The sequence below is a fragment of the Amblyomma mixtum genome, chromosome 7 (assembly GCF_055824585.1).
Source record: "Amblyomma mixtum isolate Tamu chromosome 7, ASM5582458v1, whole genome shotgun sequence".
NCBI lineage: Eukaryota > Metazoa > Arthropoda > Arachnida > Ixodida > Ixodidae > Amblyomma > Amblyomma mixtum.
The window spans coordinates 75,959,582-75,980,335 of NC_143018.1; the positions used below are offsets into that span (position 1 = coordinate 75,959,582).

The 20,754-nt window shown below is 49.9% G+C and overlaps 1 protein-coding gene across 26 annotated transcripts in view; it reads left to right on the forward strand.

Moving 5' to 3' along the window:
- Positions 1–7,878: 7,878 nt before the first annotated feature.
- The window catches only part of LOC149336551 (uncharacterized), a 41,260-nt gene continuing 28,384 nt past the window's right edge, over positions 7,879–20,754 (forward strand). For 25 of the 26 annotated variants that reach the window (XR_016284294.1, XR_016284295.1, XR_016284296.1 and 22 more), the window contains exon 1: positions 17,056–18,066. Coding sequence is in view for 22 of the 26 variants with exons in the window: in XM_089552982.1 (XP_089409108.1) it covers positions 17,923–18,066 (144 nt within the window). In the remaining 4 variants the exon portion in view is untranslated. Of the gene's footprint in view, positions 8,002–17,055; positions 18,067–20,754 lie in introns of those variants that run through there. The other variant, XM_089552983.1, reaches the window with a different exon arrangement.

The window sequence follows — 20,754 nt, forward strand, 5'->3', positions numbered from 1 at the left end:
AGCCTTTTCATCTCACCACAAGGGAGTCGGAGCTGCAGCCAGATAACCAGTTGCCGCGTTTACAGGAATGCGGCAGAAGTCGACTCCAGTCAACTTTTTTTTTGTCGGGGGCGGGGGGGGGGGGGGGGGGGGGGAGTGCTAAAACATCGAGGAAGAGAGGCGAGGCCGGGTCACGCTTTTCCTTCTCAAAACCTGCTCTTTCCCTAGAAAAAAAACATGTCTGGAATCGACTTCTTTTGCATTAATCTAACAGGGGCTGGTGACTGCAGTGTGGAGCGACGCTTTTTCTTTTTCTGCATTATTAATCGCTATTTCACCAATGCCCTGCTTAGCAGTCTCCATGCTGCGGCACACCTTGTCGGAACGGCAGAGTTATTTCATTCAGATTACATTCCAGGACACAGTGTAATTTGTGAAGGATTGAAGGTGGATTTCATACAGTGAAGTTTTACTGCGCTGAAAAACAAAGGATAGAAGTACAAAACAACAAAAGCAAAAAGGCTATGCGTTAGCTCAAACTTGAGCCCAGTGATTTAACGTTAAAGCTCGCGAAAAGTAAAAAAAAAAATGTTACTAAGGCCGCGGTCAGAGGAAGCAGGGACATTTTCGCATATGAATGTGTCGGCGGATAGGAAAATACGCATTTGTTGGTGAGGAAAGTTAGTTCAATAGAAATAAATTGGAGCATTTTTTTCCCCCACCACTGCATTCATACTTGTGAGGTCAATCGAAGATAACTGGCTAAATTCTGTCTTCAACTGACTGCGTTTTGCATGCGAGAGCTATACCGGAGGTGGCAAGAACTATTTTAGCCGCCGTTTCCAGCATTCCTTTTTATACGTTGAGCCCGGTTACTCGTCCATAAATGTGATCCCCATTTTGTCCTTAGTGTTCGTGTAGTGTCCTTTTTGGTAAACGAACTTTAAGCTGCTATGATATACTCATAATGATCTCAGTAAGGTGGTTCTAAAAAGCCTAATATTTTTGGCAGACTAGATAGACTTGAATCTTTCCAGGCCGGCTTTAGGACGCACTTATGCACTGGCATCTCTACATTGTGACCAACCCAATATATTTTTAATGACTATGGTGAGGTATTTAAATATGTTTCGGAATTGTGAACATGAATCTAAAACTGAAAACAACGTTTATTTTTTAGCTATAAGGATAAAGTCAAATTTGTCCTGATTAAGCGTCACTTTCAAAATATTGCGCCAGTTAAAGGCTGCGTCTAGAGTGTGTGTAACTTCAGTTTTATTTGATCATCAATATTCCTCGCAACCTCCGCTGTCATCTTCGACGTATATACTAAACCTATCGTCAAAATCTTTGGTATGATCATGTACGAAAAGACTGATAAAAAGCGTTAATAGCAGAGATAAATTGCGTGGTAGCACGGAGCCCATTGCTGGAGCAGTGCTTAAATTGGGCAGGGTGTTGTGCTTTCTCAGGATTATAAGATCCAATGTCAAATCTTCTCCCGCAGTTCATGTTAGGTGAATGTGAAAAATATTGCACCGTTGTTTAAAAGTGTGCAAATGCAGGAGTGCCGTCATCTATCAGCCTCGGACTATGCCACAGGAAAATGAAGAATGAAAAATGATTGCGATGAGGCGAATTATTCATTCAGCAGCTCGCAGAAGAAACGTGAGTTCTGACTTGTCGCAGTCGCGTGCTGAGTTTGCCTTCAATTTCAGTAGCATGGTAAAAATGCCTGCTAATTTGAAACCTGGTCTAACGTCGGCCTGTTAAGGGGGACGATTTGCACAAATAACAAATGGGTCAGGAAATAATGAAAATCTAAAATATCAACCGAATAAGCAGTAAAGCACAATTTCAAACCCGTCGAAAGTAGTAAAGCATATAAGGCGAGGTTTTTTTTTAGCACAAATAAAATATTAGACCCTTGTGTTTGCGGCATATCTTAGAGCTGCGTACAATGTCCTGGAAGGGATAGAGCTGTTGCGACGGTAAGCTGTTTGAACACTTTAGAGCTCGGGGCAATGCTGGAGACTGAAATGCCTGTGTGCGGCCAAAGGGGTGTTCAAAAGCTGAGTTGTTATGTAATTGATATGAAGTGTGATATAGTCGCACGGGATCTAGAATGCCCGGATACAAAATGACAGTATACAATTTGTGCAGCAAGCAAATATGTGAGGCATTTGTTGGAGAGTAAATTCGTGAGTGGTCACGAAAACAAAATTAGTGTCGTTGTCAGAGCCTTCAGTGAAGCTTGAATTAGAAAACGAAACAAGAAAAAATCAGTAGAGCTGGTAAAAGCATTTAGTTACAGGAAGAAAAGCGAAGACTCAAACGTTTTTATGAAAGAGCGTTTATCCATAGCTTTTTGCCCAAGGCCTTCAGCGCAGGCCTTTCTTCACACAGCATCTTCCTTAAGGCCCCTCGGGTCTTGCCTCACCCTCCAGAATGGTTGCCAAGAAAACGCAGATCATGCGCAGGCTGTCAGAGCACTGTTTTAATACGCGGAATCACTCGCTGGATTATGCCACATATTGGAAGCGGCGGAGTGGGCCCCGATTCTCACTTCCGCAGTTACGGCGGACTGCTTTTCCTGGAGGCGTAGGGTGCACGTTCGAGGCCGCTCGCAGCGACTCAAAGTCACGGCTGCTGTGCTCTGTAGAACACGCCCCCCTGCAGGGGCACGTGAAATGATTTCTTCGTTCGGTCCTTTTGTAGACGCAAACGGCCGCGTTTTCTTCAGTCCGGCAGTTAGTCGCTGCGGCCGGACGCTCCTCCACGAGTTGGCAACATCCGCCTAGCAAACAGGATATGCTCCCCTGGTCTCGCAGAGCAGCGTGCTGATGTGGCCGTCGTTCGGTTTTGGCACAGTGGATTTGGAGTCACACGCAGTGTTGTAACAGTTGGTTGCACTGGAATGGCTGTTATAAATGTTGGAAAGGAGGCGTGCTTTCAACAGCTTCTAGTGATTGTACTAGATATCCGTGTGCTCTAATTGTGTTAAGGATAGTTGCCGGGCCGGTTGGTACGTGATCTCACCGTAAAACGGCGCGCTAACACGGGACGAAGAAAGAAGACACGCACAAACACACAGCGCGCTAACACGGGACGAAGAAAGAAGACACGCACAAACACACAGCGCGCTTACACGGGACGAAGAAAGAAGACACGCACAAACACAGCGCTGTGTTTGTGCGTGTCTTCTTTCTTCGTCCCGTGTTAGCGCGCCGTTTTACGGTGAGACTCTAATTGTGCACAACTAAACAAGCGAGAGGGAAATTTCCCTCAAAGGAGGCTCCCTAACCTTTCGACTTGGCTTCGTACCATGGCGCAAAGGTCTTCCTCCTTCCACCTGCCAGCCACCAGCGATGCCAGACTAGCAGTAGAAACTTTCATACGCACAGGGTCGTCCACTCTTAGAATGTCGCTCCGCGGGGTGCTTCTGGCGGGCGCCGTGGAAACTATTGCGCAGGAGCAGTGAGAGCTGCAGTCGGGGCTTCGCGCGTCGTCTGCTACAGTGCACCCTGTATTGCGGTGAAGTGGGCTTCAATTTTGCACTGCATCCGCGAAACGTCGATCGGAGAAACGTTTCTGACTATATAAAAGACTACTGCGAAGCCTGTCAGCTGCTGTTATCCCGTTGCCGCAACAGTAGCAAAGTCTTTGCGTGACTGCTGAAGTTAACCTACAAATAACACTGGGGAGAAAATGCGCGCCGCGTAGTATTAAGTGCTTTATACTACTGCCACAGCACTACGATCCACAAATTTTTTAAAATCTTTTGCGTCTTGCTGAGTAGCTGGTAATAAATGATAGCAAATACTATTGTTGTCTGCTGAAATCGCGGCACAACGAAAATTAATCGCAGCAGAATAATACTAGTAGAGGTGCAGCTACAATTTAAGTCTCCTATTTTAGCTTCGCCGCCGCGGTGGTTCAGTGGCTATGGTGCTCGGCTGCTGACCCGAAAGACGCGGGTTCGATCCCGGCCGCGGCGGCTAGAATTTCTTTGGAGGAGAAATTCTAGAGGCGCGTGTACTGTGCGATGTCAGTGCACGTTAAAGAACCCCAGGTGGTCGAAATTTCCGGAGCCCTCCACTACGGCGTCTCTCATAGCCTTAGTCGCTTTGGGACGTTAAACCCCATAAACCAACCAACATCCTATTTTAGCTTCGTACAGATTAGGTAGACGGCCAGGTAGACTCATCAGCATTTGAAAAAAATCCCTAAGGTTTACGAGGACCTACCTCAGTGTTCATCTTTGCATGACTTTGAGTAGTTTCTAAGCGGATATTTATTACAGTTCACAGGTCGCCGTAGCAAAGAGTGTCATACCGTGTTCCCGCTAAGTTCCAAGTATGGCTGGCGTATCGAAGCAGAACCTTTTGAATCGGGTATGGGGACAATTTATCTGCCGCCTTTCAATCCACCTATAAGCTTTCCATCAAGACTTTCGGATGAGCGCTAAAAGCGTAATCTTTTCTTCGACGTACAACTACGAGGGGGTACCCAAAAGAAACCGGATTTATTATTTTTGTTTGAACTTATTTGTTCGCATTTTAAGCACAGACCTTCAATCTCTTTCAAAGTATTCCCCACTTGCAATGATACGCTTGTCGAATCTTTCATTCCATTTTTCAAAACATTGTTTAAATTCATCTTTTGTGATGCTTGACAGTGCCTCCGTCGTTTTTTATTCACCTCAGCAACATCAGCGAAACGCTTTCCATTCACCTATTTTTTCATTCTAGGAAACAAAGAAAGTAGCACAGGGCAAGGTCGGGAGAGTATGAGGGTTGAGGAATAGGGGTCATGCCATTTTTGGTCCACAATTGTCGTAGAGACAGCGCTGTGTGAGCAGGGGCATTGCCATGATGGAGAAACCAGTCACCCGACCGCCCCAAATCTGGCCGCTTCCACCGCGCACTGTTGCCCAATCTTTTCAAAACATCCAAGTGGAAAGCCTGGCTAACTGTCTGACCCTGCGGAACAAATTCTCAATGGACGACTCCTCTCACGTCGAAAAAACAAATCAGCATTGTTTTGAGGTTTGGTCTCACCTGACGAGCTTTCTTGAGGCGAGGTGAATTTGAAGTTTTCCATTGGCATGAGTGTTGCTTTGATTCAGGATTCGATTAAGGAACACTTGAGTTGTCCCCATAGCATCGTCCTTGCACGCCTTTCTTAATATTTCAACAGTTTCCATTCAACTTTTTCCGAGCAAAAATCAGAATTTCACCGGCGCACGCTGTTCAAGAAAATCAGTCATTGCAAAAACGACATTCACACGAAACAGTCGTCACTAAAACTCTGCCGAAACTAGTCTGGCCTCCTTCAACGACGGCACTCGGCTTACTGACTCTGGAATGTTCGTTCTATGCGCTCCTAGTGGCAAAACGCGGTACCACAGAAGCTCTGCCGACCAAAAAATTTAGTCCGGTTTCTTTTGGGTACCTCCTCGTACAACTTCCAGGTTGCGAAATTTCTGTGACGAAATTTACCTACAGACGTAAACAGTCAGGCCACCCCGCTGTCTGCCGCCGAGCGGAACTGCCTTCGCGAGTCATTCGGCGATTAATACCGCAAGAACGTTGCCTTAACACAACTGTGACCCGAAATATGCAACCCGCCTGTCTAGGCCGAGAGCGCAGATGCGTCTGGTCGCTTCAATGTTTTCTGCTCGTGGGCTACACTAAACCGAAATGTCGAAAGTGCCGGAGGACGAAAGGCGGCTAATTGTGCATTTAAATCTGAGGGGCTACTCGCAGAAACGGATTGCAGCAGAAATCAATCGTGATATTCACACAGTGAACAGAATAATATCCAGCTGACAGGCTTCTCAGTAGTCTTTTACTTAGTCAAAGACGTTTCTCCGATCGGCGTTTTGCGGACCCATGCCAAAACTCAAGTCCACTTCACCTCAATACAGGGCGCACTGTAGCAGACGACGCGCGAAGCCCCGACTGCGGCTCTCACTACTCCTGTGCAATAGTTTCTATGGCGCCCGCCAGAGGCGCCCCGTGGAGCGCCGGCAGCACGGAGCGACATTCTAAGAGTGGACGACCCTTTGCAAAAAAATTTCAGAATTAAAAATTTCAAATTTTTGGTATTTACTTCAGTTGGTCAAAGTGTGTTCATTTCAGTAAAGCTAGCTTTCACTAACGAACATATCCTCAGAGCTCCTTGAAGTTCTTTCATGTCGTATTTTGAAAGTATTGGAAAGCTCAAGATCTGAGGCTTCGGAGCCACGGGAATCTTAATGGCCAGTCCACAGTCTGCATGCTTTTCGCAGAAAAGCGTCGACATCACCTCTTCGCACTGAGCGCAGTGCTTTGCAGATATGAGCGTGTCAAACAGCGCTTCCAGCCTCTACGTCAAGTTTAAGATTTTAAAAAGTGGCAGAAGAGGTGTTGTACAAAATGAAAAAGTAGGAAAGCTCTATGATGCAGCTACATAGCACAGACGTTGGCCAATTTTTAAAAATAGGCTTTTTGAGTCAAAACAGCCCTTTTTTCGGCATAACAATTCCGGCGGTGTAATGCATCATAGTACAGTCAAGACGTGCTATTTAGAAGGCTGTTATCTAATATTGAGGAGTTAACATTCAAGCTATTCCTGTTAGGCTCCTTAATTATTGAGAGGTGTTTAGCGCTCCGTAAGTAATTTTCATATTAGTTTTTAGAATTTCGAAAACGCGGTTACCCTTGTCGCTGTGGCCCAACAACTTTTGCCGACATCGCGACAAAATACATGCGCTTTCGACGAGCTTGACGACAAAGCAACCTCTCCAGTGCACGTAACTGTTCGAAATAGCTAAAATTCGCAGGACAACAGCGCCGAGGGTAACCGCGTTTTCGAAATTCTAATAGCAGGCTGAGGTGGATGTTACTTACGGTGCGCTAAACTCTCCTCAATAATTAAGGAACCGAATAGTAATAGTTCAAAAAGCTAACTGCTCAATATTAGTTAACCAGCCTGCTCAATATTAGTTAACCAGCACGTCTTCGTAGTACTCTGATGCATTACACAGCTGAAATGCTACGCCTACAAAAAAGCGCTTCTAACACACACACACACACACACACACACACACACACACACACACACACACACACACACACACACACACACACACACACACACACACACACACACGCACACGCACACGCACACGCACACGCACACGCACGCACGCACACGCACACGCGCACGCACGCACGCCCGCACACACGCACGCGCGCACGCGCGCACACGCGCGCACACACACGCGCGCACACACATGCGCACGCACACACGCGCACGCACACACGCGCACGCACACACGCGCACGCACACACACGCACGCACACACACACGCACACACACGCACGCACACACACGCACGCACACACACGCACGAACATACACGCACACACACACACATACACACACACACACACGCGCGCGCACGCGCAAAAATACTTTTAAAAATTGCGGAAGGTCTCAGGTGAAACAGCCTTGTATTTTGTGTTACAGCCCTGCTCTAATGCACGTCGCACCGTCTTAAGTCTGCAGTGAAGCTCCGCCCACATTCAGCCTCCGCGCACAGAATCCCTCCACGACGAAAAAATAGTCCACTGCTTAAACATTTCGCGTTACCTAAACAAGAAGCTTATGACAATAAAAAAAATTATGAGCTCTAGAATTTTGATACGTGGATTGTTTGATATAGTCAAACATTAAAAACCTGAATTCGTTTACTGTTGCGATTAGCCAGCGGAGTAATACAGAACGCCGGGGACCGCGGCCCAGTGTTAGCAACTGCTGCTTTTTTAAGTTGTATCCTACTATAGCAAACCAATTTCCCTGAGTCAATCCGCATCTAAAAAAAGTGGAAACTTCTTTCAGTTTCTTCGTTCGGGGGTGTCGCTGCAGGTGGCCTCGCGGACTCGGCCACCGACATCGCCGCAGGGAGTTCGGCGTGTGATCATCTATCGCCCACTCCGCCGTAGCCTGACCTCATCCTCACTGCAGGCCGGCAAGGTTCGTAGCCCTTCACTATCGGCACAATCCGTTCGTAACAGCGCGTAATATTGGCTTTGACAGAGCGGGAATTAAAACCTCAGTCGAAATCTGGTCGGCATCTTATTTTAAGGCCAAAGCCTTTAATGGCTGATGCTCGCGGTGTCGGTTGGTTGCGACTGAGAGAAGGATGAAAAGAAAATTGCACGGGCCTGCCAACTGGCTCAAGCCGAGCCACCACCGCTGCCTCGTGCAGATAGAAGAGAGTTAGAAAAGACAAGAGGACAGAGTAAAAGAGAGAGTATAGACGCGCGTCGCAACAACCGCGTCCGCCGGGACGGACGCTGGCTGAAAAACGGATTCGCGGTGTCCATGCTCGCGGCGTCCGTTCAGGCTCGCGGCGTCCGTCCATGCTCGCGGTGCCCATCCATGCTCGCGGTGTCCATCCTAGCGCTGGAATCGTGCCAACTGTGGCCTCTCCTCAGCGCAGCGGCGCAACCTCCTCCGTAATTTTTTATCCTCTAATTCATTTTCTTCGCTACGGGCCCTCTTTCTGTTCCTCCCTTCACTCCCACTTCCTCCCTTCCTCTGCGAACGGATGACGGGTGTCCACCGAGAGATGCCGGACAGTTACGGCGCAATTTCCTTCCCTCAAATAGAATTTTCATTTTCTTCACTACGGCCCCTCTTTGTCTTATTCTTTCCCTCCAGCTTCTTTCCTTCCTGTACGGTGCGGTTCGGGTGTCCACCGGGGTGGTTTCTAGGCAACGGCTCTTGCAGCCGCAACAACAACGCAAAAGCACAAATCAGGCGTCCACTGACCCAGGGAGCCAGTTATGAGCGCTTCTTTTCCTTTAAATGATCGGAGTGTAAAACAGCAACGCCAGCGCTAATGAACACAATGAACGCCGAACGAACAACGGCGACGGTGACGCCGCGAAACGGGCGCCAAAGAGCTCGCTTTAAAACACTGCAATCAAAATAGAGACCACAGTCACCAAAGAAAAAATTCAGGGGGGTACTTTGTTGACCTAAAGTGCGGTGAGGCAAAAACCTTAAGAGCGGTGTTGCTGCTTGTGTCACTGATGTGTGGTTAAGATGTTAAGCTTCGCCTCTAAGAGCGGAATGCAACAGCGTCTTGCAACGCTGCCAGATAATTTAACAAAACTTCTGTTTGGGCTAGATGGTGCATAGCTTATTTTGAAACGAATTCAAGCGCACAACAACACGCACACAAGAGAGGAAAGACACAGGACAGGCGCTAACTTCATCTGATTTATTCGCAGGTAAGATAGCAGATTATATACATAAATGGAGACATGCGCAGTAAAGAAACACATCGTCAGTTCACAATGCGTGCTCGAGATACCTGTACTCTGCGTGCAAAATATTAACAGACGTGTTACTCACACAGTCATGCCCCCTCTTCCTGATGTGAAAGGCTTCTAATAGTTCACGTGCCGTCTTATCACCGCCTCTGCCAAGTATCTTTATCTCTATCAGCCGCGGCTCGCACGCTCTGCAGTTCGCACAATGCTCTGCCAAATGTGTCCCTCCGCCCCTTAACGCCCGCAAATGTTAACCCGCCCGGTCAATGACACACCGCCCGGTCTGGCCTATGTAAGCCTTCCCGCAGGTCAACGGTATCTCGTAAACGACACCGGTACAGCAGTCGATATACTTTTTTGAGTGCTTCTTCCTGCAGCCACTCTTCTTTTCCGCGCACGAAATGCGTGAGCAAAGTTGGGCAAGTTTCTTCAGTGCACGGAGAACACCACAGGAACGCCGTGTCGGCCTGCCACTTTTTTCACATGATGGGCAACCTTGTGAATATACGGTACCACAACCGGTTTAACCGAGTGCCTTTCCAGTGTTTTCGCTTTGCCGAACATGACCTTCTTGGTTTTCCGAAGTAGGGCCTCGGCCAGAGAAACAATGACCGCGCAGGGGAACCCGGCCGTAAGTAGCCGGTGTACCTGCTTATTAAAGCTACACTGCATAGCATGCGGGCACGAATTCGAGAGAGCAGACCCAAGGCATTGGCTGGCTATAGACCTCTTGACAGTTTTTGAGTGAGCGGAATCAAAAGGTAAAAGCTCTTTCTGTGCCCGCGCAGCGTACTCCCAACATACATGATCAACCCCTAAAGTAAAATTGGCGTCTAAAAACTGCAACGATCCTTGTAAAGGGAGTTCGTGCGTAAACCTCAATTCCCTCCCGTTCTGCTGAAAGCTTTCCAACACGCTGCCAACCGCTTCGGTGTAAGAAATGTTATCTAGTTTTTTCAAAACAATAAGAAAATCGTCTACGTACCTAAAAACTTTCAGCACTCCCTTCCCATTAAAGCTTTGCTCAAGGGCGCGGTCAATAAAAGCTAAAAACAGGCTACAAAGCACGGGGGCTACGCAGGACCCAATGCAGATCCCTTGTCTCTGACGATAAAACTTATTCTCAAAAGAGATAAAAGTAACACCCAAATAAAACTCAAGAACGCGCATAAAATTGTCCACAGAAAGCCCACATGAGTTCTGGAAATCCACATCTCCGCTTTGGTGATGGTGGCCGCGGCGGCTGAATTTCTTTGGAGGAGAAATTCGAGGCCCGTGTACTGTGCGATGTCAGTGCACGTTAAAGAACCCCAGGTGGTCGAAATTTCCGGAGCCCTCCACTACGGCGTCTCTCATAGCCTTAGTCGCTTTGGGACGTTAAACCCCTGTTGTGTCCCCTTATTGCTTTTGTGTGTGTGCGCCCTCGCATCCTCCTCCTAACGACCACTCGCATCCTCCTCCTAACGACCACCCGCATCCTCCTCCTAACGACCACTTGCCCCTCGTCGCACGCTGTCGCCAGATGCCCCCCCATGGTGCGCCCCCGCATCCTCCTCCTGTTTTGGGAAGCCACTCCCTCCCGTGGACGCTTCTCCGCTCCCTCCTTTCTTCGGGCGGCCAGTTCGGCTCCTGCCTCGGTCGACGCTGGTCGCACCCTCATCGGCTTTAAATAAACGAAGTCTTAAAGTACCGTGTGCGTCTTTCGCTGCATTCAACACAGCGACCGGACACGACAGTGGCGACGAGAAAGTGGATTCGACCCGCGCTACGCAACGCTATTGACAAGCCATGGCTAGGCGAGGGTTTCCCAATCAGATACCAGAGTTCAACGGCTCATCGTGGTCATCGTGGGTTGGACGCCTTCAGTTCTACTTTGAAGCTAACAACATCACAGACCCAGCCTTGAAGAGGGCCAACCTGCTGACGCTGTGCGGGGAGCAGACCTACGATACTGTCTGCGCCCTTATTCAGCCAAGCACACCAGCGGCAGTGTCTTACGACGACATCGTAAAAGCGCTGCAAAAGCACTACGACCCAAGGCCATCCGAGGTCTACAGCCGGGCTCGCTTCCAACGACGAGATCAACTGGGAGGAGAAACTGTGAGCGCCTACGTAGCCGCGCTCAAGAAGCTCGCTGCCGACTGCAATTTTGGAACGCTGTCGACAACAGCTACCGGGCAGGAGGGAGACGCAGCTTCTTCTGCTAACACCACCATGCTTCCCTTGGACGTGATGTTACGCGACAGATTTGTGTGCGGACTGAGTGACGAGTCACTGCAGCAGCGCCTGTTCGCTGAGAAGGACCTCACATTCAGCAAAGCTTACGACATCGCCGTTCGAGCGGAGAGCGCCGGTCACCAGCAGAGAGGGATTCGCCGGAACACCGAGCCGGTACACCAGACAAGCAACCAGGTGCGCAAGCCTTCTGTTGTTGTAAAATCGGTCAAAAAGGCACAACGCTGCTGGCGGTGTGACGACCAACACAACCCCCAGGGATGTCGATTCCAGTCAGCCACGTGTAATTTTTGCCACAAGCGAGGGCATATCGAAAGAGCATGCATTACGAAACGGAGACTTGCCAAGATAAAGTCACCTTCCCAGCCTAATCACAGCGTCAACGCCTCAGAGAATACGCCGCTATCTGATCTCCATGGAACAACATCAGCAACACCATCTGTGTTGTACGACCTGAACACCATGAATCTCGGCACGCGACCGAAGATTTTTACAGAAGTAAGCGTACATCACCAGCTGATTAAGTTCGAGGTGGACTCCGGCGCAGCCTGTACTCTGATCAGTGAGGACACGTTCCGAACTTCATGGCCATCTGACGCACCCGCCCTGCAACAAGACGACACGCACCTGCGAACGTGGTCAGGACAGAATCTGCCACTATTGGGCTCTGCCAACGTGCAGGTTAACTACAACGGCCAGACCCATACGCTACCTCTGCTTGTTGTGAAGGGCACAGGATCAAGCCTTCTAGGGAGAAACTGGTTTTCTCCACTAGGCGTGATGATATGCGGCATACACCAGACGCCGAGCCAGAACATGGTTGAGCAACTGCAAGAGAAATACGAAAGAGTATTCTCGGAAGAGATTGCAGGAAACGAAGGGCCCCCGGTCACACTGGAGTTGTTGGACAACGCGCAACCCAAATTTCTGAAGGCCAGGCCGGTGCCGTTTGCTCTCCGAGATTCAGTTGAAAAAGAGTTGGACAAACTGGAGCAGCAAGGTGTCATCGAGCCGACGCAGCATTCAGAATGGGCCACACCACTTGTCGTAGTTCGCAAGAAGAACGGAACCATACGCCTCTGCGGAGACTACCGGAGCACCGTCAATCTTGCGACTAAAGCGTCCTCTTACCCGCTACCGACACCTGAAGAAGTATTCAGTGTACTACGTGGCGCAAGAGTCTTCAGCACATTGGACCTCACCCAGGCGTATCAGCAGCTGAAGGTGAGCGAGTCAACTGCTGAATTATTGGCAATTAACACACTGAAAGGCTTGTACAAAGTCAAGCGACTGCCTTTTGGCGTAGCTGCAGCCCCGGCCATATTTCAAAAATTCATGGAGACAGTGCTTCAGGGCATCCCAGGAGTTTGTGTCTACCTTGACGATGTCATCATCAGTGGCACTTCCACTGAAGAGCATGCAGTGCGCCTAGAGCTCGTTCTCGAAAGGCTAGCAAACGCTAATTTGTGCATAAGCAAATCGAAGTGCTGTTTTGCGGTGCCAGAGGTGCAATTTCTGGGACACCGAATTGATGCGGAAGGCATTCACCCTACCGAGGACAAAGTGCGAGCGATCACAGAAGCACGAGCTCCAACAAACAAGCAGGAGCTACAGGCTTTTCTCGGACTCTTGACGTTCTACGACCGGTTCTTGGAACAAAGAGCTACCGTGGCCAACGACTTATACCAACTCCTTCGGAAAGATGTGACATGGACATGGTCGCCACGCCATCAGCAGTCATTCGATGCCCTGAAAGACCTGATTCGAAGATGTACAGTCCTCCGCCACTACGACGAAAGGAAGCCTCTGCTTTTGGCTTGCGACGCATCACCGTACGGAGTCGGCGCGGTTCTATCGCAAACTGACGAGCAAGGAAGGGAAGCTCCCATCGCCTTCGCCTCACGTACGTTGTCGCAAGCAGAACGCAACTACGCGCAACTTGACAAAGAAGGGCTAGCCATCGTCTACGCGGCGACACATTTTCACCAGTACATTGCCGGCCGGAAGGTGACCTTTATAACCGATCACCGACCGCTATTGGGCATTCTGGGACCACAAAGGCCTATGCCACCAACTTTGTCTCCGCGAATGACACGTTGGTGCATCAAACTCTCAGCGTACGACTACGCTCTGGTCTACCGCAATGGGAGTAAACATCAAAACGCCGATGCGCTAAGCCGTCTGCCACTAGACGCAACTGTTGACGAACCATTTCCACCAGGAGACGTTCTGATGTTCGAAGCACTGCCAGAACCTCCGCTTACAGCAGGCACAGTTGCAGCATCTACGCAGAAGTGCGCAGCTCTCCGGCTAGTTTACACAGCTGTTCAACAAGGCAACGTGCATAAACTCAAAGGGGACAACTTCGACGCTTACCGCAGGCGAGCTACAGAGTTGAGCACCCATCGCGGCTGCATCATATTTGGGTCCCGAGTTGTGATGCCGAGAGAACTACGCGCACAAGCTATGTCTCTCATCCACGCCGGACATCGGGGCATCGTTGCAATGAAAAAGTGTGCCAGAAGCTACATGTGGTGGCCTGGCATTGACAACGACATCGAAACAGTGGTGCGAGAATGCAAGCCTTGCCAGAGCAGCCGGAGCACCCCGCCGAAAGCTCCTGTCCCAGAATGGGAAAAGCCAGACACACCATGGCACACACTGCACATTGATTTTGCAGGACCAATTGAGGGCTGCACTTTCCTTGTGGTCGTAGATGCCTACACAAAGTGGCTTGAGATAAGGCAAATGGGACAGACGACTTCGGCAGCAGTCATTGACAACCTCCGATCACTATTTGCAACGTTCGGCCTGCCGCGCAAGGTAGTGTCGGACAACGGAACACCGTTTGTGTCTGCGGAGATCCTCAAGTTTTATCGCGACAACGGGATCTCATCAGTTACATCGGCCCCCTACCACCCAGCGACAAACGGACAAGCCGAGCGCTACGTAGCCGAGCTAAAACGCGCCCTTGAAAGAGATCAGACAGGCTCGCTGCAGCGCCGCCTTGCGCGCTTTCTCTTCAAGCAGCACACGACGGTTCAGAGCACAACAGGCGAGACCCCCTCGAAAATGATGTTCGAGCGTGAAATGCGAACCCAGCTCACAGCCATCCTCCCCGAGCCAAAGGCAGAGACGTTCCGGGAAGAAAAAGCAATTCCGCGCTGCGGCACGCTTAATGAGGGGCAGCGCGTCCTCGCCCGACAGTTTCTGAAAAAGCCACGCTGGGAGGAAGCTACAATTGTCAGACGCATAGGCCTGCGCTCTTGGCTCGTCAACATACATGGCACAGTAGCACGCCGACATCTCAACCAGCTGCGTAGATTTACGACGCCGTCTGAGAGCTGTCCGCCAGCGGAGAGAACACGTGCACCATCTTCCCACATAGCCTGGCACCTCTTCCCGGAAGAAGAGACTTCGCCCAGGACAGACCTAGGAGACACAGCGAACAACAGCCAGCCTACAAGTGTTTCTCCCCCGAGCGCACAAAGCCAGCGCGCCTCCACGCGTGAGCGCCGACCCCCTGCACGATACCAGGCAACTTTCTAAGGGGGAAGGAAGTGTTGTGTCCCCTTATTGCTTTTGTGTGTGTGCGCCCTCGCATCCTCCTCCTAACGACCACTCGCATCCTCCTCCTAACGACCACCCGCATCCTCCTCCTAACGACCACTTGCCCCTCGTCGCACGCTGTCGCCAGATGCCCCCCATGGTGCGCCCCCGCATCCTCCTCCTGTTTTGGGAAGCCACTCCCTCCCGTGGACGCTTCTCCGCTCCCTCCTTTCTTCGGGCGGCCAGTTCGGCTCCTGCCTCGGTCGACGCTGGTCGCACCCTCATCGGCTTTAAATAAACGAAGTCTTAAAGTACCGTGTGCGTCTTTCGCTGCATTCAACACAGCGACCGGACACGACAACCCCATAATCAAACAAACAAACAAACATCTCCGCTTTCCTCAATCGCACTCCTAAGAACACTGAACAAATCCTCGTGGGGCACAGAATAAAACAAACCTTCCACATCTACAGAGAACATATAACCAACTGAACAATTACCCTCGAGAAACCGTGCAACCTGTAACGAGTTTTTTACAGTGAAGGGGTCATGGACCTGTAGAGAGCCTAGGTGTTTTTGCAGGTACTTACTGAGGACATGCTGCCATGTACCGTTTTCGCTAACTATACACCTAAACGGTGCGTCTGCCTTATGGGTTTTAGCTGTAAAAACCACAGTGAGGGCATTAAACTTAGTGTCAACAATGCTATTCGCTAAGCCGTTCAGCTCTAATTCCCTGCACATGGCCGCCGCCTTACATTTCACTCTAGTCGCGCTAGATTTCACTGTCCTGAACTTCTTAGCGATAGCCTCTTCCGCTCTCTTCTGGTACTCCTCCTCGGCCACTACAACAAAGCCTCCCTCCTTGTCCGATTGAAGCAGTCGCAGATGATTCTGTTGGAAGAAGGTAACCACTTTTCCCAACCCGTCCTTGGAACGACTAGTGGTGGTCCCACTCGTAGCCTTCATCAGCACATCTACTCCATCAAGCAGACAACGTTCTTGATTTCCATTCGTTGCTTTTCTTGCAATCTGCCGGTTCAAAGCGAGCAACTCATGTGCAGGAACACTTGGTTCTTTGCTGAATTTCGGTCCTTTTTTCAAAATATCGCTAACGTACCCCGGAACAACGTCAGCAATAATTGTCAAATTCTTTTGCGTCAAATTCTTTTGCGTTTGGTTCGATTCCTTAGCTCGACCAATTTCTTAATCGGTTTTATTTATTTATATGGTCTGACTAGAAAGGTTAATTAGGCTAATTGGTTACTTAAGCAATTAACTAAACTCAGTCCAACTTGCTTGGAGCATCCTTTTACGATCCCTTTAATTGGTTGCATGGTTACTAGGCAAAGTACAATTGTCCCCGTTTGAAATTCGCGCACACTGACGTCACGAACATTTCAACCAATTGAAAAGCGTTACATTTCTGTCGAGAATTCCTGCTTACAGCTATGAGGCATTAAAGGCTTTCGCCTTAATAAAAACCACACATGCGGGAAGCCCGCCACGCGCCAAGCGGCTCGGAAAAGAGGCGGTGGGTTGACCACAATGCTTTCGCCAAGCACAGTTTAGAATTTCCAAAGTGTCTTCGCTAATTTTTGGATATCGAGGGATCCTACGAAAGAGTTTTTTTTTTTTTTGCTGGCAGATATGACGCTGATTGCGATTAGAATATGCTATTCGCAACTTTCGCGGCCTTTAGGGGGCGCCACTGGAAATCCAATATGGCGGCCCGAAAGATGAGCCGGTGGCCGCGTTAGCCTTCTTCTGCGCTGCTCGAAGCTGTATTAAAGCGTTCGTGCGAGCGTGCTGTCTTGTGGGGGGGAGGTGGTGACGAGGAGGCGCGGCCACGGCCGCTTATCCGTTTTTCTCAGCCAGCGTCCGCTTCGGCGGCCGCAGTTGTTGCGACGGGCGTCTTTTCTTTCTTATTTTCTTTCTTCTTATTTTTCAAATCTCCTCTATCTGCAGGTGGCAGTGGTGGTGGCTCGGCTTGAGCCAGTTGGCAGGCCCGTGCAATTTCCTTTTCATCCTTCTCTCAGTCGCAAGAACGCAACAACAACAACAGCTGCTTTAATCGAAGCTCGCAGTGCGGACCCTGCTGTGTGCTGTGGCGCGAATGTATGCACGTTATCGTCTTTCGCTGTAAAAGCCCTCTGTGCGCCCGTATAGCGAGTGCGGCAGAAGCCACGCGGCAGGTGTGGCTGGCCTGGTATGCAAAACATCCGGCTGCTGACGAAGTGGTAGGGAGGGTGCGACGCGCAACGAAGCGGCTCTGATCCCGACAAGACGCAAGGACTGCGGGCAAACGCGCGCGCCACGTGCGCGGAGAGCAGACACAGACGCCGAGAAAAATTTCGACTCTTATCCGACTGACGTTACGCGCTGAATAGTATTTAAAAAGCCAGAATGTTGCTATGTACGCAAAGGTATACATATTTCCCTGCAGGGTTACCTCTGCATAATCGCACAGAATTACGAGCAATCGCCTGTACGCCCTTTCGTAACCAGATAGCGTCAATACAACAAGCTTACTGTAGAGCGGACACACGACTTAGGAACACTGACACATGAACTGTTAAAACTAGAATAGCACATCTACTACAGCATTGAAGTGGAGAATTGTCAAAAATACACAACCCAAGGGGTTGGCTTCTTATATGCGTAAAGGGGCTTTGCAGCCTCCGTGGAATTCCTAAGCTGTGAATGGTTGAGGGCGATACCTTCTTTCACCGTCTAAAGAAATCGAACACTAGCAACGTTAAACGAACCACTCTGCATGTTCCAGAAGCGAACTTGGCAGTCCGTTTTCTTCTGAAGAAAGCTGTACACTATGCTCATGGCGTCATTTACATGCCACGGATGGTACGCAGTGACGAACAAGAAGACAACAAGAAGTTCCTGCTGCCCCTGGTCTTCTGCTGTTGTCTGCTCCTGGCAGCGTTGGTCGCAATGTCCAGGGCTGGTGTTTTCAATTGTGAGTACAGAGCTAAAAACAAATTTCTCAGGGGCTGAAGGTCGCACGAACCTTCTTTCATGACTTCATTATTATTGTCGACAGATCGAGCTAACATGAGGCACTCGCACACTCCACTATGGTTCGCATCAAAAGTGAAAACAAAAAAAAAAAATCTCTGCCTCTCCCGTAACCGAGAGTAGAGTGAGCATGAACTGTTTACGGGCATAACACATTGGTTGTGGATATTAGTAGTCAAAATCTTGAAATCGCTCTAGTGTTCAACGCACCACACCACACCACACCACACATACTGTGCACTGGTCCATGTGGACGCAATCGTTTCCTGTGAGTGTCTTCCGCCTTGCGTCGTCAGCTGAATCCGGTTTCTCTTTGCCTTTCATCTTTGTAATCGTTGTTTTCATTCCTCGGTTATTTGTACCAATTTGCCTATGTGACAGTGGTGACATCATCACTGGATTACGTCACAGATAAGCGCTGATGAAGTAATGACAATTTACTAATTAAATTGGTTTATGGTTGGTTTATGGGGTTTAACGTCCCAAAGCGACTAAGGCTATGAGAGACGCCGTATTGGAGGGCTCCGGAAATTTCGACCACCTGGGGTTCTTTAACGTGCACTCACATCGCACAGCAGACGGGCCGCTAGAATTCCGCCTTCATCGAAATTCAGCCGCCGCGGCCGCGATCGAACCCGCGTCATTCGGGTTAGCAGCCGAGCGCCGTAACCACTGAGCCACCGCGGCGGAGCCAATAAACCAGCCTTGCCCTTTGAACGCGACGCTTTTTTAGGAAAGAAAATTACGCAGTAATTCTCTGTCATCTCGGTGAACACCCGAACCGCACCCTACAGGAAGGGAGGAACGCCACCACCCGTTCGGTGCGATGCCTTTCCCTTTGAACGCAACGCTTTTTGAGGAAAAGATTGGATTGGAAAACATTTATTCCGTCAAAAATGCAGATGCAGACGGTCCGCGCTAGATGGCCACGAAACCATGGCTGGCGGCGACCTGAGCGGCCCACTCGGTGGCCAAGGCTTGAATGCCCGGCTCCGAGCTTATCAGCAGGGCCTCCCATCGCTCAACAGAAGGAATTCGTACTAGATCCTCCGGTGGAGGTTCTTCTTTACATTGCCATAGTATGTGGTCATACGTGGCTGTTTCGCCACAGAACCTGCACTCGGGGATATAGTCATCCGGGTACATTTTTGATAATAGATAGGGGGCAAGAAAGGACCTCGTTTGGAGTCTCCTTCCTCCAGGTGGTCTCTTGCGCCTTACCCAACGTTTTGTCAGGTGGTGGAAATTTGTCTTTCCAATTTGTAATGAGTTGGAATATTATGAAAGGATGCATGCCAGCGCCTCCTTGGAGTAATCCATGGATACGGACGACCCACCGACTCCGTTGACGAAACCTCGAGCCATGTTGTGGGCCGCCTCGTTTTCCGGATTCCCCGAGTGAGCCGGCACCCATATCACCTCAATTTGCTTGTAAGGTTCCCTGGTCAGTTTCAGTATTCGCTGTGCCACATTCGAGATTCTGCCCCCCGCAAAACTACGGACGGCCAATTTGGAATCCGAGAAGATCGTTTCCGCGTCAGTGCTAGCTATGGCTAGCTCCACAGCCGCCTCTTCCGCTGTTTCCGAAGATTTTGTTACTACCGGCCCCGAGGCCCGCAGCCGTCCGCGCGCGTCCACCACCGCCAGTGCGGACGCTCCGCTTGATCTGTATTGTGCCGCGTGTACATAGACAGCTCCTGCTTCCGTATCGTATTTTTGTGCAAAGCGAGTGCCCTAGCTTTCCGCCTTCCTTCGTGGTGGGAAGGGTGCATATTCTTTGGTAGTGGTTTGATCCTCAGTCCCTTCATAATGAGTTTGGGTATCTGTGTTTTCGCGGCCGCGGCTGGAGGTTCCACGCCTACGCCTAGGCGCTCTAGTATTGTTCTGCCTGCCTTGGTGCGCTTAGGTCTTTCTGTTTGCATCGTGAGATGGGCCTCCTTGACCTCCTCCAGAGTGTTATGTATTCCTAATCCCAAGAGCCGTTCTGTCGACGTGAAGTTCGGCAGTCCCAAGGCTGCCTTGTACCCTTGCCCAATTATCGCCTCGGCTTTGCCTTTCTCCGCGGCATCTAGCTTAAGGTGTGGTACTGCATACACCATCCTGCTCAGAACAAATGCCTGCACTAACTTGCAGAGGTCTCTTTCTTTGACTCCCCTTTTGCGGTTGGCGATCCTTCTGGTTAACCTAATTGACATATTAACTGATGTTTTCAGCTTTTCCAGGATTTCTTTGTTTTTCCTGTTGGCTTGTAGATACAGCCCCAAGATCCTTATTGACTGCACTTCCTTAATGATAAGTCCCCCAACGCACACGTTAAGTGGGGGTGCGAGCGCTTGTCGCCTTGCACCGGGACCTCTGGGCTTGTCTCTGATGACCAGTAGCTCCCATTTTGAGTGTGAGCATTTTAGACCTGGCTGACCTGCCAGCTCCGCGATAGTGTCTACCGCGCGTTGCAACGTTTCCTCTATCTGACCGTCGCTCCCGCTGGTGGTCCAGAGGGTGATGTCATCTGCGTAGAATGTGTGTCGCAGCCCGTGTATGGCCTCTAGTCTGGGCGGAAGTTTTATGAGACAGACTGAAGAGAAACGGAGACAGTACCGATCCTTGCGGCGTCTCTCTGCCCCCTAGC